This window comes from Polyergus mexicanus, unplaced genomic scaffold (genome assembly GCF_030449975.1).
Source record: "Polyergus mexicanus isolate NDT 795.1 unplaced genomic scaffold, iyPolMexi1.0 SCAF_11, whole genome shotgun sequence".
Classification (NCBI taxonomy): Eukaryota; Metazoa; Arthropoda; class Insecta; order Hymenoptera; family Formicidae; genus Polyergus; species Polyergus mexicanus.
The window spans coordinates 7,710,401-7,726,287 of record NW_027223331.1 but is presented as its reverse complement, the minus strand read 5'-3'; the positions used below and the strand labels follow the sequence as shown (position 1 = coordinate 7,726,287).

Below are 15,887 nucleotides of genomic sequence, written 5' to 3'. Positions count from 1 at the left end.
TTACATCATGACGTGATGAAATCTCATCATCGGACATTGCTATCTGGATATATCGATAGATCAATATGAGATTGGAGACGCGCAGCTTGTTTTGGAAATTTTTATTCGTCAGAGGAATTCCGTTTTTTTTTTTTTTTTTTTTTTTTTACATTACGTTAACGATCTCGAATGAACAATTTTCGTGAAATTTTCCGTGATTTTTTCGAGACTATGGGTCTAGACGATTTGCAGTGCCGCGCCTGAATAACGAACGACCCCGACAGCGTCTCGAGGCGTTATTATTTCGCGCTTAGGTTGGCAATGAGCACGAGTGAGTGGACAGGGGAACGTTCACTCGGATGGGGAAAGGTTGTGCAGCCACGAGTACAGCTGCACCTGGCGACGCGCAACCTAACATAACCTAACATAGAACGCCCGGATAAGCGCCCAAGCAGTTTGGAGCGTTAGATGCTCCGAATGCAGCCATGCGTTATCCATACGCTGCTTTCCTTTCAAACAGCACGGCCTTTTCCTTTCTTCGTGGCCTATTGCTCGATACGTATCTCGCACATGTACACGCGCGTAGGCAATCAGAGCGGACAATGCGACTTTCTGCATTCTATAAGTTCTCACGTATGATATACGCGCGCATACCTATTGGCGAGAGTTGCGAATATATGTATATTTTAGAAAAATTATTATAAAAATGGACATGTTTTTGTTTCCTTTGTTATCTGCATCTCGTCTCCCACTGCAAACATGGATTTTAAATTCACGCTGCGTCATGCAGCTGTGACATTCGGCGAGTTATGACGCGTGCGCGTCGTCGCCAGATTATGACGTGCGCCCGTGCGCGTTTGAAACAGTCACGTGTGTATGAAAATTGAAAGGCGCTATTAATTCATGTATTGCTTATCCATTGCTCTCTCAATCGTACATGTAACTATTCTATTATCTTGAACTTTTTCAAAAGATCCTAAATTATATGACATATTTATATAGTTTTCTCTACACAGTACAAATAATTAAATTACAATCCCCTAATTGTTTAATATTATTTTTCTTTCAAAAACACTGTACATATCATACATTTCTTATGCTATTTAGATCGCTAGAGAATGAAAATCATATATTAAGGTTTGTAATTATATGATATCTAATGAATTAATAATCGCACATTTTCTTTGATCTTTTCAAAGAGCTTATCCTAGAACAACAAAAATGCTTTTCATACAATGAAATATAAAAATTCTTCCTACTAACATTACTTTACTGAAATATAATATAGCATTTTCAGATGCGAGTATCGGCAATTTCCTGCATTGTTTCGCTTTCTACCTGTCTACGCGTCAGAGCGGCAGGCAATATATTTGAATATCTTGTCATTGATATACGTCATCGACCAACGCTGCATTTAACGATGCCAGAAGTAACGAGCTTCCTTCTTTCTGGACATCCTTCACTTTTGAAACACAGTAATTTTTGTTTTTATCCTATTGTCTTGTTTTACAATCCTGTACCTTCGCATAAATTTTTCACAATTACTGTAGCCGATAATATGTTATAATCATCATTTCAGTTAGGTTTCCGTGATAACGTATTCAGATAATAAAATATCACCTACATTTCAAAGTCTAAATTAAGATATTTAGATTATATATATATATATATGTTTAGTCATCCTTAATCCTTCTTGACATGGTCTAGATTCTAGATATAACATATGATACATAATTTTTATTAACGTTATAGTCTTCATATGCAAGTTTCTCTTTTTGCATTTCACGTATTAAATTTGAAAATATGAGAATTCAATATTTTTGATGATAAAGAAACAAGAAATATATTTTTCATTTTCCATTTCTTTTAGTATTAAAGAAACATATTTTTCTCTTGTTTTATTTTCATTTTTTTCATCAATTTAAGAACTTTCGTTGCAGATAAAGATATAAATAGAAATCGCGGGATGTTAATTGTATGAAGAATTTGACGTACGACGACGCTTCCAACTGTTGTAACCGCAATTATGACGGGATTGTCATATACCAGACTTGACCCTGCGCCAAGTGCAACGATAAAGTAATGGGATCGACGCAAGGGCGGTCTGTGAACTATGAGATACATTTGGCTTACATCATTCTTGTTCGTTTTTCCAACACAGACTATTCTTCCAGAAATGTTTCTTTTCCTGAATAATGTCATGCTCTTTCAGATTGAGATACTGTCACTCTATTTTAGTTTTAATATAAATATATCTTTTCTGCCTTATTAAATTATAAAAAGTTTTTCTTTTTGTATGTGTGCGGTACTATCTATGTATAAAATATTAAAAAAAAAAAAAAAAAACGGAGATATTAATATGTCATAAAGTCCTCCTTATCTATATCTCTCTCTTCTTTTTTCTTAAGAATTAGTTTTTATAGATAAAATGTTAAGAAATGTAGAGAGATATCACGAATTTCTACGAATACATTTTTAAAAACCTTAGAAAGTGTAAACGTCGTATATATATATATATATATATAATTAACCAACTTTCTTAATTTCAAAGTTCAAGAATTTCGGCATATCAGAATATATTGTATGTATACAAGACAGAGACTATTTTTATCACGATACGTCATTACTCTGACTAAAGCGGAAGGCATAAAAAACGTAACGTATATTAAAATAGAACGACATCATTCGCTTTGACATTCTCTCTCTCTCTCTCTCCATTTTTCCTTCTCCCACTCTCTCAGAGATTATATTGAATTCATCGAAATTTACGCTCGTTAGTGATGACGCTCGTGAAATTGCAGGACATTCCTTCTCAGAGGCGTAATAACGAACCGCGGACCTTGATCGAAATAACGTAGCGAGTAAATTTCAAGTAAAAAAAAAAAAAAAAATAGAGGGGTTAGGAGGAATACAGAGAAAAGAAAGAAGTCAAGCTTTTTTTACTTTCATGGATAGTACTTAGATATATTTAGATATATTTCAAGTCTATGTGTGTTGGATGATCGAAGAATCGTGGATTTGTGAGAAAGCTTGTGTGAAAGTATACATATGGATGCGAGTTGTTGCGGAGTATCTAAATTAATGCGGGATACATTCCGCCCGTCCTCTGTTACGCCACTATTCCTTCCCCACTTCCTCCGATTGTTTTCATCGACGACGTCGACGCTACACCGCCGGCTGGACACGCCAATGTAAGAATGAGAGCGCGTACGTACGCGTATCATATACATGCATTCGTTTGCACATGAATTAGTGTCGCGCATACCGATGCCGGGAGAGCGGATAACGGACGGCGGAGACACGACCACACGACACGTGATTCTCGCGCAGTGTGTGTAATATTGTATATACGTAGTAACGTGACCATCGAGCGTATACCTATATATTGTATATATAATGTCCGCTTTGTTTTTTTCACGCACATTCGTCAGCGATTGAATTATTAGTCACGACAAAACAAACACGAAAAGATTCAGAGATACGTACGGCTGATTAAAATGTTAAGCTCGTCAACAATTCGTCGCGATATATCATCACGTATATAATTGTTGATTATGAATTTGAATGAATTTGAATTTTAAATTTAAATTTGATCATTGACAATATGAATATATAATCACTATAATTGAGAGAATAAAAATAAAAGCGAAAATCGGACAAAAAATATCGTGGCCATTCAATTCTTATTATTGTTGATACAAAAAGCTCTTATACGCGAAAATTCTTTGTTATATAAGACTCGAGTATATAATAGAAGTCTTGATGCAACTTTCACGCTAATGCCTCTAATTCGCAAATGATATGCCATGTGACAGATATTATAGTTGAGATAGAGACAGATTTATGTCTCTTTGTGTCTCGTCTTGCCGTCCCTTCCCAAGATCGAACCATGAACGAAGAGATGAGGGGAAAAAAAAAAAAAAAAAAAAGAGCGACCGAGATCTTATATTTCATCTGGACAAATTTCTATGTGTTTTCGGACAAAGTACGTGTAATTTTATGGAACTTGTGACCAGCACACGCAGTCGTATTTTATGCTACACATGCATCGTGCACATGCACGTCCAAAAATATACACACGGCTTTTCTCGTGCCAGTAAATTCGCCACTCGACGTTGTACTTTTTCTCGTACTTCGCCGAGAATTCTCTTCGTCCCAACACCCGCGCTATACAGATGCTTTATCATAATAATCTCTATTTTGGGCCGGAGGGTCGCCTGCAAGTCGCCTTGTTGTAGCAGCGCAGATGTTTCGTTCCGAGTTAAAAGCGTTTGTATAGGGGAAGATCGAGCTCGAATAGCACGGTCGAAAAGAATACGAATAGACAAATAGATGAGTTTTAGTCTAAAAGACTAGTAGAATTGCAACATGACAGATAAAGAGAGCGAGGGAAAAAAAAGAAAGAGAACAATAACGACTACGAAAAAGAAAGGAAAAAGAAAAGAAGAAGAAGAAAATGATGAAAGAAGGAAAGAGTAAACAAGAGAAAAGAGAGAGAGAAAACATTGGTCGAGATTATAGGAACATTATCATTATAAATACGTCCCAATTCATCTCTCTTTCGTTGATAAGAAACGACTCACGATATTAGGCGGTGAACAGAAATATTGCGTGTAAACTACACGCATGTTGTCAAGATACTGTCGGACATATCGGCTTCGAGAGAAATTGAAATCAGAGTAATTTGAGTCTCTTTGGGATCCGGTTGCATCGTCATCCTAGCTTTATTAACCGCGATTGGCGTCGTATTGTGTTGCTTTTTAAATCATAGCTGGGGCAAACAGATATAAAGGGAGAAGGGTTTGTTATATGACACAGATAGCAAACTTAATCGGCTATATCCAACGTTAATTGACTGTTAATAATAGTCAATATAACTACCTGTCAGAAATCGATATCTCAATTACTCGCATTATACTTTTTTTTTCATATACCAACACAATTTCTGAAGTAGTTTCTTTTCCGCCAGAGATGTTCTATATTCTTGATTAGAATCTTGAATTATGGAAAAACATCGCTCACAATTATCGTGACATATGTTGGCACGATAACACATATTTCAGATAATTGAAAAACGTTGCATTAATTTGTTATTTTTATTAATTCGCGTCAAATTCTGTTTGTAATAATTAAAACGCTGACGAAGATATTTTTACAAAGTGATGTTACGGGACTGTAGTCGTTAGCTTTTTTTAAGACATGTTTAGACGTAAAGCAAACAGATACATTGTGTTCTCGCGGAAGCTTGTGCACGCAGATCTTTTGCTTCGTCATGCGGACATCTCGTGATTCTTACGATGGCGTTCAGAGATAAGTTTCCGCCAACGGTTAATTCGATAAAATTTACGATCGTCTCAGCCCACTAACATTAACGGCTTATATCGCGAGCAAGAAGTTGCTCGGCGTTTCTCGATGACGCAAAAATTTCTTAAGGCTTCGCGCAAAAGCGGACCTAGCGAGTCTTCGTAATACCTTACGGATAGGAGACCCCACAATTGTGCAACGCAATCACCATGTTATGATGATGCAAAATTAAGCATCCTAAATCATATAACGCTCACTTATAAGGTCACTGTGCTTTCGAGAAATGTTGTTGATCACGATTATTTTTAGCCAATGCATCCTATTTGCATCATACATTATATATATATATATATATATATATATATATATATATATATATATATATATATATATATATGTGTGCGTGTGTGTCATTCGAGTTGACTATATATAAATACATACAAATAAATATTTACTTTATATACACGCGCACGCGTGTAAAATTTATCATATTATCTTGCTCTAAATGGGATTCTAAATAAAACTGTTATCTTTTATGTTTATTTCTTATATGCAACATTTTTTAAAAAGTAGGCTGTTGTTATGTTTAGAATATTTCAAATGATAACACGTAAAAAGAAAAAAAATATTCTTTTGGTTATAATAATTTTGTTTCTGTATTGTTAAAATATAATAACACATTTTACACATTAAAAATGTTTCAATGCTTCCTTTTGTGATTTTTTTTACCTTTACCTTTACCACTTTTTCTACCGTTTCTTCGATGCTTTCTTTCGAGCAACTTGCGCGCTTTTAAGATTTGTTCGGGCCTTTTCAGCTCGTTCTTTGCTTTAACTTTGTCCTTTAGTTTCTGATTATGCCGCGCCCAATGTGTATTTGCTGTTGTTCGCACTAAAATAAAGCAAAAACATCATGCAGCAATTTTTAATGATAATTAAAATAAATCGATATGTATAATAAAAAAGAAAAATTAGTAAAACAAATGTGATTAGATTCAATATTTTTTAATATAAGATTGCATATTAACTTACAGTTTTGTTGTAAAGATTCTTGCTCATTATCACTCCCGCTATCATTTTCATCAACTTTACTCTTCTCCTTCCACATGTTATACCGATTCGTTTTGTATGTAGCAGGTATCCATACACCAGATTCAGTACGTATTTTTTTCGCTTTCGGATCCTATTCCGATAAAATGCATAGCAAATAATTTTATTTTCTATGATAAGAGATTGTATACGAAAATATATATTAATAATATATGTACCCTATCAACAGTGACCATTTTCTTTTTCTTCCGATCCCATTTTTTTAATTGCTTTTGAAGATGTTGGCCCTCTTCATTGTCTGCCATTAAATCCATCTGTGCCTTATCAGCTTCTGTGGCAAATGTATTAACGGCTAAACTGAAATTAAGAAAAAATGTTATTTTTTTTAAATTAAAATAGAGTGGAATAAAAATAATATTTAAAAGTGAGAAAAGTAGAGCAATTCCTACCCTTCCTCTGTATGTTTGTCTGGTGCGAAATAAGGTATATAATATTCTTCATCTCGTTTTGTGTGCGTTTTCTTTTTCTTCGAAATTTTATATAAATCGTCACTATTTCTTTTTTTTGGAACTACTACTGTACTAAATACAGCATTAATTTCTTCTACACTACTGGATGGCAGATTAGTTTTTTGAAGCAAGTTTTCTATAAAATTGAAGTAATTTAATCATATTGCATTACATATATATATATATATAATATAGTTTACTAGCATAATATTTACTTGATGCCATGTTAATTTCTTCAGTTTTGTGATCTTCCATTTTTTTGTGAAAATTAAAGATGTTCTCTTTGTGAAATAATCGTTTCGTCTTCATCACTTGGTAATCAATTGAATTCGCTTTTATACCAATCTCAAATATCGTCTATTACATATATGAAAGATTTGAATATTAAAATTGAAATATATAACATTTTTTTGTCTGTGTATGAAAGAGATCATACTCACTCCCTGTGGTCTATAGTTTTTCATCCTGGATATTATATCTGTTGCTATAGGGGAAACATCAGAATACTGTGGTAGAATTCCAGCTTCATTTATACAAAGTTCTTTGACTCTTTTAACACTTTCTATCGAAGCACCTGGTCGCGATCTGATATATCGTTGATAAGCATTGTTACACACCTTCTGCATATTTGTCTGAAGATACAAATATCATTTAAAGTATTAAAAAAAGGAAGAAGAAAATTAGACTATACTAATTTATGACCCAATACACTTACAAGATCTGTAGAGCTATTGTGCCAATTTATTAATTCGCCTAATTCCTCCTCTATCATGGATTGTGGCATTTTTCCCACAGCAGATTCCGTATTTTCGATGGATCCTGTAGCCGGCATTATTGTTAAAGGCCGACCAAGAAAGAGGTGTAAATCTAGGAGATAAGGATACTCGTCCGAGCTCACAATATTATACGCTGTTCCAACACGTCCAGCTCGAGCGCATCGTCCTAGAAAGTAAATTATTGGTAATTATTATAGCTGAATACAGTGTATTATGTTAAACGCTTGGTACATGTATATATATTTATGATCTCTATAAATATAGTAATTTTAAGTATAATTAAAAGTAATTACAGACATACATACCTACTCTATGTACAAAGAGTTTAGATTTTGCAGGAAAATTAAAGTTAATCACACAATCTAAATATGGTATATCTATTCCTCTAGCAGCAACGTCCGTTACTATAAGAACTTTTACTTTGCCAGTTTGAAATTTAGCCGCGTTTATTTTACGCGCAGAAGGATCCAGATTCGAGTAAATAAAAGTATTAGAGATGTTCGCTTTATCCAATATCTGTATACAAATTATTTATATTTGATTACTTAATACTAAATATCTTACAAGAATTTATTTAAAAGATTATACATTAATGAATACCTGGTGAATATATTCCACATGATGCATAGTTTCCGCGAATATAATTGTTTGCGAATCGGACTTAATAACCCTTTTTAACAAGCACAGAAGGATGGCCAATTTCTCTTCAGAGCGACATGTAATAAACGATAACGTTAGCCCTTCAGGCAATTTACTCTCAACATCTAAACGAAGTAGAACTGGATCACTTAGACCAGCTTTTGCAAAGTCTACTAAGATTTTGGGCAAAGTAGCAGAGAACAACAACGTTTGACGCGATTCAGATAATCTGTTTACGATCTCATGTATTTGTTCCCCAAATCCCATTTCAAAGAGTCTGCAATACACAATTTCATCTTTAACTCGCTTAACATAAATACTAAAAATCATACATAAAAGAAAAATTGTTACCTATCAGCTTCGTCAAAGACAATATATTCGACATTTTTCAATTTCAGGTCCATTTCTATACATATATGTAAAAGTCTCCCTGGTGTAGCTACAATGATATCAGGATTCTCGTGAATTATACTGAACTGATTATCCATACTATCACCACCCAATATCACAACTGCCTTTAATCCTGTAAATCTTCCCAACTCCTTTATAAATTTCAATGTCTGCAATGCCAGCTCTCGTGTGGGCGATAATATCAACGCGCGTGCTCCAGTCTTTGTTTGCCTCGCCTTGAGTTTTTCGAACAAAGGAATTAAAAAGCAAGCAGTTTTCCCGCTACCCGTTCTAGCCATTGCTACTATATCTCTTCCCTCGAGAGCTAATGGAATAGTCTATTAAAATAAAATTTTCTATATTAATGCTTAATAAGATTCATTATACTTAGAATGCTACAATCTCAATATAAATTGAAATATCTTTCTTTTAATAACATACTTTTCTTTGTATGGGTGTGGGTATTTTATAGCCCCGTTTGAGGATTCCTTTTAATATTGGAAAACTGAGAGCCATGGATTGAAATCCTCCAGATTTCTTGGAAATCTTCATTCTATTAAAGATTTTATCACAAAAATATAAAATAAATTTACTACAAATACAAATAGGTATGCGAACCTCTCACAATTTTTCAATCTTAATTTTAATGAAATTTTCTGACCAATTCGTCAATATTTTCTTAGCAAAAATGTCGAGGATGATCGTAAATTATAATGTGCAATTTTCCTATTTTTAATATTATGAATCCTTATGTGTTACGCTTGAAATTGAAATTTTGAGTAAAATTTATTTGAAATAAATTGAAAAATATAATTTTATTGCTTGTCTTTCTGAAACTTAATTGACGAAAAATTCTTTTTCAATTACTTATAACTCGAATATTATGCAATATTTTGATATTTTTACTAAAGAAAAATATAAATTCAACTTTATATTAGGAAATGTCATTAAAATTAAGATTTCTAATGGAACATCTTTTACATATACAGAGAAATATACTAAATGTAAATATATATATTGTCTAAAAATATTATAAATAATAATATATTTAATCAGTACTTATATGTGCGTTGTGACAACTGTGCACTATACGTTCTTCAGCATTTAACACAATGCAACATAACCTGAAATAATCACATGTGCATGAATAGTCGTATATGAAAAATATATAAGCAAATCGATCAAGTTTAGGATGCGTTCGCGAAATGATTTGAATCGTTTTGTCCAACTTGTCCAATAACCTTATAAGTCGTTATAAGACCAAATGATGATAGCGACGTCTTTTAGAAATGCGTTCAAAAATTCCACCTATGGGAAGCAGAACATTTAGCGCGGTTTCTTCCGCGGTCAATATTACATCTCTATAACGTAATTTGTTTCGGTTTGTTTATGGCGGATAGAGATGTAAAGGATTTTTTTCGCCATTTATATGATTGTAATTGAAAAGCTTTATTTATAACGACATAAAAATAGAAATAAAACATACGATACAATAATTCATATAGTGATATAAATAAAAATAAAAAATGCCGCGAATTATGATAAAGGGTGGAGTTTGGCGGAATACGGAGGTAAGTGATATACGATATTTTTTAACCTAAGCCTGAATAGTTTATCCGCGCGCGCGAATGTATGAGAATAAATAAATTTATTAAAGAAAAAAATCTTTGTTTTTAGGATGAAATTTTGAAAGCAGCTGTGATGAAATATGGAAAAAATCAATGGAGTCGTATCGCGTCTTTGCTGCACAGAAAATCGGCGAAACAGTGCAAGGCGCGTTGGTTTGAATGGCTTGATCCAAGTATAAAGAAGACCGAATGGAGTAGAGAAGAAGATGAAAAGTTACTTCATCTTGCAAAGTTAATGCCTACCCAGTGGCGAACTATTGCACCTATCATTGGTAGGACAGCTGCGCAATGTTTGGAGAGATATGAATATTTACTGTGAGTAAGATCAGATATTATTTAAGAAGAATAATATTTACTTTGATTTACTCTAATTTATATTATTATTGATTTATTTTAGTGACCAAGCACAAAAAAAAGAAGAAGGCGATGATGCTGTTGATGATCCTCGCAAACTTAAACCTGGTGAAATTGATCCTAATCCAGAGACAAAGCCAGCAAGACCAGATCCTAAAGATATGGATGAAGATGGTAAGTTGAGATTCATTATTGAAGCATCTTATTGTTGAATATATATGAAAATACCTTATTGAATACAGTAAAAATAAGTATATTCTGTAACAAAAAGAATATATATTTCCAATAATTGTATTCCTCCACAGAATTGGAAATGTTGTCCGAGGCACGTGCTAGGCTCGCAAATACTCAAGGAAAGAAGGCAAAACGCAAGGCTCGTGAAAAACAGTTAGAAGAAGCACGTAGACTTGCTGCTTTGCAGAAGCGTAGAGAATTAAGAGCTGCTGGAATCACTGTTTCCCAAAAGAATAAACGCAAACGCGGCGTCAATTATAACACGGAAATACCATTTGAAAAACGTCCCGCATCCGGTTTCTATGACACTTCTAACGAGCATGTTGATCCTCTAGCAATCGATTTTTCTAGAATGAGACAACAGCATTTAGATGGTGAGCTCCGACAAGAAAAGGAAGAGATGGAGCGTAGGAAAGATAAACAAAAATTAAAACAACGTAAGGAGAATGACATACCAATGGGTATGCTCAATAATGAAGAGCCTGTAAAGAAAAGGAGCAAGTTGGTTTTACCGGAACCACAAATCTCTGATCAAGAACTACAACAAGTTGTGAAACTTGGTAGAGCCTCGGAAGTATGTTTTCTCGTGTTTATTTTCTATATACAATATTAGAAATTTGATATTGATATTTATATATATATATATATATATATATATATTGCACGAAATTTTGTTATAGGTCGCGCGAGAAGTTGCTACTGAGAGCGGTATTACACTCTCCGATAGTTTATTAGCCGATTATTCTTTACCTACGAACGCGGCAGTAACACCTCGTACACCAGCCGCTACAGATAGAATATTACAAGAAGCTCAAAATGTCATGGCTCTCACACATGTAGACACACCACTAAAGGGTTAGAATATAACAAGTTCTGATAATTTACAAATATGTTGTCAATTTTACATACTTGATTACATTTTATAAACATTTTTTTCCAGGTGGATTGAACACTCCATTGAATAATTCTGATTTTACCGGCGTTGTACCTCCTAGCAATGTCGTTGCAACACCAAATACAATTTTAACCACCCCGTTTCGATCACAGCGCAGCGATGGAACACCCATAAATTCTTTCAATACGCCAGGTGGGGCGTCAGTGCGAATGCAAAATGGAGTTTTAGCGACAACACCTGTTCGCGATAAGCTCAATATAAATCCAGATGAAAATGTAGATGGCTTAGAAACTCCACTTATACAAACCCAAGCAAAGAGTTCATTACGCTCGGTATTGAGTTCCTTACCTGCACCATGTAATGATTATGAGATAGATATCCATGATGGAGATATAAATGAAGAAAATACCAGTGCACCTGCAGCTGAAATAATCGAGGACCAAGCGGATATCGATGCGAGACGGCAACAGGAATTATTGGAAAAAAGTAGGTCTATTAAACATAGATTAATTACACAGATTCAAGCACTAGCATAATCAAAAAAGTCTGTTTTGACACATTTAAGATATTTTTGCTTATCTTTCAGAGTATTTATAGTTAACTATAATTTCATATGTTTATGGACATACAATATATATAAAATTTCTTTTCTTTTGCAACAGAATTATTCCTTATTCTTTCTCTAATAACTAATCTCACAAATATATTTGATTTATATGTAACAAATATTTTTTTTTCTGCAGGAAAAAGAGAATTATCACGGAGGTCACAAGTGATACAAAGAGAGTTACCACGACCTGCAGATATAAATATGAATATTTTGAGACCGTATATGGATACACCGCTAACTGATCTACAAAGAGTAAGTGGAATACTTTATATATAAAGTTTTATATTCTTGTAGTCTTATATCCTTGATTTTTATGGATTACTTTATATTATATTTTTAGGCAGAAGAATTGATAAAAAGAGAAATGATCACAATGTTACACTATGACGCGTTACATAATCCAACACAGCCAGGTCGAAAGGGTGCTGCAACATCATTGGCTCAGGCTCAAAATTATTTAGAACAACATGCATATGATGTTTTCGAGGAAAGCGATCTTTTAGCTGTGAGTCTGAAACTTGGTATCGCAGAATCTTTTTATCTTTTTTATATTACTAATCAATATTCAAATCTAGGCTAAGACGATGTTAACTGACGAGATGATGGTTGTAAAGGAGGGAATGGCACATGGAGAATTAAGTTTAGACGCTTATACCACTGTATGGGAGGAATGTTTGTCGCAGATTTTATATCTCGAAACGCAGAAACGATACACCCGCGCAACATTAGCTTCAAAGAAAGATAGAGTAGAAGCATGCGAGAGAAAATTAGAAGAAAATCGTATGCACATGACAGGGGAAGCTAAACGTGCTGCGAGGATGGAAAAGAAGTTGAAAGTACTTACTGGTGGTTATCAGGTAAATAAAACTTTAATATAATTAGAATTACAGTTAGAATCGTTTATATTAGTTTTTATTAGTTTATAGATTATTAGTTTTCCATTGATGTAATATAATTTTGAACATGTTTTTATTTCTGTGTAACATAAATTCTTTTTTGTAAATAAATATAATTTATATAGAACTTATATTATGAGAGTGATAATATAATACTACACCATAGTAAAATAATTTACTATGGAATAATGTATAATGTATAAATTCGATAAAACTAAAAATCGATTTTTATATATAAAAGTCTCTGATTGAAGCTTAAAAAAACGTAACATATTTTGTTATATAATTGACTATATTGCGAAATTAAGGTAGAATAAGATCAGAATCTTTATAGATTAGAAAATGTGAAAAATGGATTTTATGTAATTTGTATGGCTAAATCGAAATTTTTCTGATAAAATTCTTCACGTATATTAACATTAATTTTATAAAAATTCGTCACTTTATTTTTCAAATAGACGAGAACACAGGTGCTGACGAAACAGCTGCATGATTTATGGGAGCAAATAGAGCAAGCGCATCTCGAACTATCGACATTTAAATTTTTGCAAACGCAAGAAGAGGCAGCGGTTCCAAGAAGAATAAATGCGCTCATGGAAGACGTAAATAGACAGACGGAACGAGAGCGCTCATTACAAATGCGTTACGCTCAGCTACAAGACCAGTTGCAGCAGTGCCAATTAAATGATATATCTTAGGAAACACATTGCAATGCTTTTTGAATACAAGCAAGCTGTATCCTAATATGTACCACTTTGGGCGCGTTCCACTTAACGACCGCACGCTCACGGTATCATTTCATCCTTGTTCTTCACTGAAAGTTAAATAAAGACAGATGATGGTCGCGAGCGTTGCGGTCGTTAAGTGGAGCACGCCCTTTGTAACGTTCCATAAATTGTAAAATTTTTAATGCTCTCGAAAATATTACGTACTATTAGCATAATAATAATTAGTATTGTTTCAAAATCCATGTTTGGAAATCAAAAAGAAACTCAATATGTAATCCTTTCTAAAGTAGCTGTAAATGTTATTAATGTCATTTAAGATTCATTTAATTTGAATTATCGACGCTATGATACATAATTAATTGTATTAAATGAAAGTTTTATATATTTTAATTTGTTTTCTCGCACTTTGTGAGATTAGGCACAGAGTTATGACAGTAAAAATTTTTCTCTTGTAGATTGTAAAATATTGTATTAATAAAAAGAGATTCGTGATACAAAGTCATAAAGAGATAATACATGCACATATTAAAAGTATATATATATATATATATATATATATATATATATATATATATATATATATATATATGTGTATATATATATATTATATCGCCTATACTTCATATAGAGAACACAATAATTTAAAAAAAATTTACCTTTAACATAAAGACAGATATAGTAAAACATATATATATAAGATTATAGAGCTGGAAATTTTTTGTAACATGGCTTTTATTAACGAGAATCGAAATCAAGATGTAATTACCGACTGGCTGCTGTAAGCCAAGAAGTCAAAGGGGCGTGATCGATCGGAGTGTGGCGCGCAACTCAAAGCTCGCTCGCGAGGGGGATGTGCTATTACATAATGCCGACAAAATGGCCTGATCGATATAATGCACTGCACTAAGATAGAATGTTCGTATCATATACATAATTGCAACTATGTTTTGTAATATATATTTCTATAGATTATAATCTATATAAATATAAAGATTTCAGAGTTATACATCTCAATTTAACGCAAATAATTAACAAGAATTTATTAGAAACTTCACATATATAGTTTAACAATATAATTTTAATTTCTAAGAATATATGACCTTGTCATCACACGTTCTGGGATTCCTGTAATTTCAATTACATAACATTTTTACACGCAGAAATGCAATTGTCGATCGTAGCTATCCTATTTATCATATCTATTTACCTACTTTCGTACCCATTTTCCATCCCGGTAGCTTTCCACTTATCTATCTATCTATCTACCCAACATCTACACATATATACCCTATACTTGTACCATAAAAAAGCAACGCCGCCGTTAGCGTATCGCTGGTAAATAGCTGCTGCCGGAAGGCAGATGTTAACGCCGTCGTCAGCCACCCTAATCTCGTATTGTCGATTGGTCGGCACGACGCGACTGGTGATCGGGCTTCGAATCAGCGTCGTCGATTCGCCTGGCGCCGCCCACCACCCCTTTGCGTACTCACCTCAACCCTTGGCGCGTTCACCCTCAACCCCTCGCACTGTCGTAGGTGGAGTCGACCAATGACACAGTGGTAACGGCCGTCTGACAACGTGGCCTCCGGGAGCCGCCCCGTAGTTGCCGATGGCTAACTAGCGCTACCCCGCTATAGTCGAGTCAGCCACTCGGCCAGCAAGTCCCCGGGCTGAATCTAGTCGCTAGCTCGTTGCTGGTATTCCCCACTCTGTCTGTCCCGCCACCCCCGCTGCCGTTCAACGCACCCCTCCCGATCGTGTAGGCCAACGTGCCAACTACGGCGGCGACGACGGAGGTGACGGAGGTGAAGAAGAGGTGTTACGCCGTGGATTCGCACGACGTAACCCCCGGTACGCCATCACCGTAGCCTTCTCGCTGCGAGTCGCGGTCGTTTA

General features: G+C 34.2%; 2 protein-coding genes across 3 annotated transcripts; one reads left to right on the top strand and one right to left on the bottom strand.

Moving 5' to 3' along the window:
• Positions 1 to 5,901: 5,901 nt before the first annotated feature.
• On the bottom strand, positions 5,902 to 9,783 carry LOC138937900 (ATP-dependent RNA helicase DDX54). Of its 2 annotated transcripts, XM_070304569.1 has the most exons (12): positions 9,706 to 9,783; positions 9,088 to 9,199; positions 8,608 to 8,984; positions 8,218 to 8,533; positions 7,923 to 8,133; positions 7,557 to 7,783; positions 7,282 to 7,473; positions 7,057 to 7,198; positions 6,782 to 6,977; positions 6,551 to 6,689; positions 6,315 to 6,465; positions 5,902 to 6,174 (listed from the first exon to the last, which is right to left on the bottom strand). In XM_070304569.1, exons 2-12 carry the CDS (start codon positions 9,196 to 9,198, stop codon positions 5,984 to 5,986), a joined length of 2,253 nt encoding a protein of 750 aa, XP_070160670.1. In that variant the 5' UTR covers position 9,199; positions 9,706 to 9,783; the 3' UTR covers positions 5,902 to 5,983. The 2 variants fall into 2 exon arrangements, with proteins under 2 accessions (XP_070160670.1, XP_070160672.1); XM_070304571.1 differs by lacking the exon at positions 9,706 to 9,783 and having other exon boundaries at positions 5,903 to 6,174; positions 8,608 to 9,002; positions 9,088 to 9,172.
• Positions 9,784 to 10,044: 261 nt separating this feature from the next.
• On the top strand, positions 10,045 to 14,464 carry Cdc5 (cell division cycle protein 21). Its single transcript, XM_070304295.1, has 10 exons — positions 10,045 to 10,217; positions 10,324 to 10,589; positions 10,672 to 10,802; positions 10,934 to 11,436; positions 11,543 to 11,717; positions 11,803 to 12,243; positions 12,501 to 12,619; positions 12,708 to 12,872; positions 12,943 to 13,224; positions 13,722 to 14,464. Exons 1-10 carry the CDS (start codon positions 10,173 to 10,175, stop codon positions 13,959 to 13,961), a joined length of 2,367 nt encoding a protein of 788 aa, XP_070160396.1. The 5' UTR covers positions 10,045 to 10,172; the 3' UTR covers positions 13,962 to 14,464.
• The last annotated feature ends 1,423 nt before the right edge of the window (positions 14,465 to 15,887 follow it).

Coding starts and splice junctions, on each gene's coding strand:
- LOC138937900 (XM_070304569.1), bottom strand. CDS start 9,198: ATGAAGATTTCCAAGAAATCTGGAGGATTTCAATCCATGGCTCTCAGT. Junction 7,784..7,922: donor ACTCTTTGTACATAGAGTAG/GTATGTATGTCT, acceptor TTTACTTTCTAG/GACGATGCGCTCGAGCTGGA. Junction 6,175..6,314: donor AGAATCTTTACAACAAAACT/GTAAGTTAATAT, acceptor GCTTTATTTTAG/TGCGAACAACAGCAAATACA.
- Cdc5 (XM_070304295.1), top strand. CDS start 10,173: ATGCCGCGAATTATGATAAAGGGTGGAGTTTGGCGGAATACGGAG. Junction 12,620..12,707: donor CGCTAACTGATCTACAAAGA/GTAAGTGGAATA, acceptor TTATATTTTTAG/GCAGAAGAATTGATAAAAAG. Junction 13,225..13,721: donor TACTTACTGGTGGTTATCAG/GTAAATAAAACT, acceptor TTTTTCAAATAG/ACGAGAACACAGGTGCTGAC.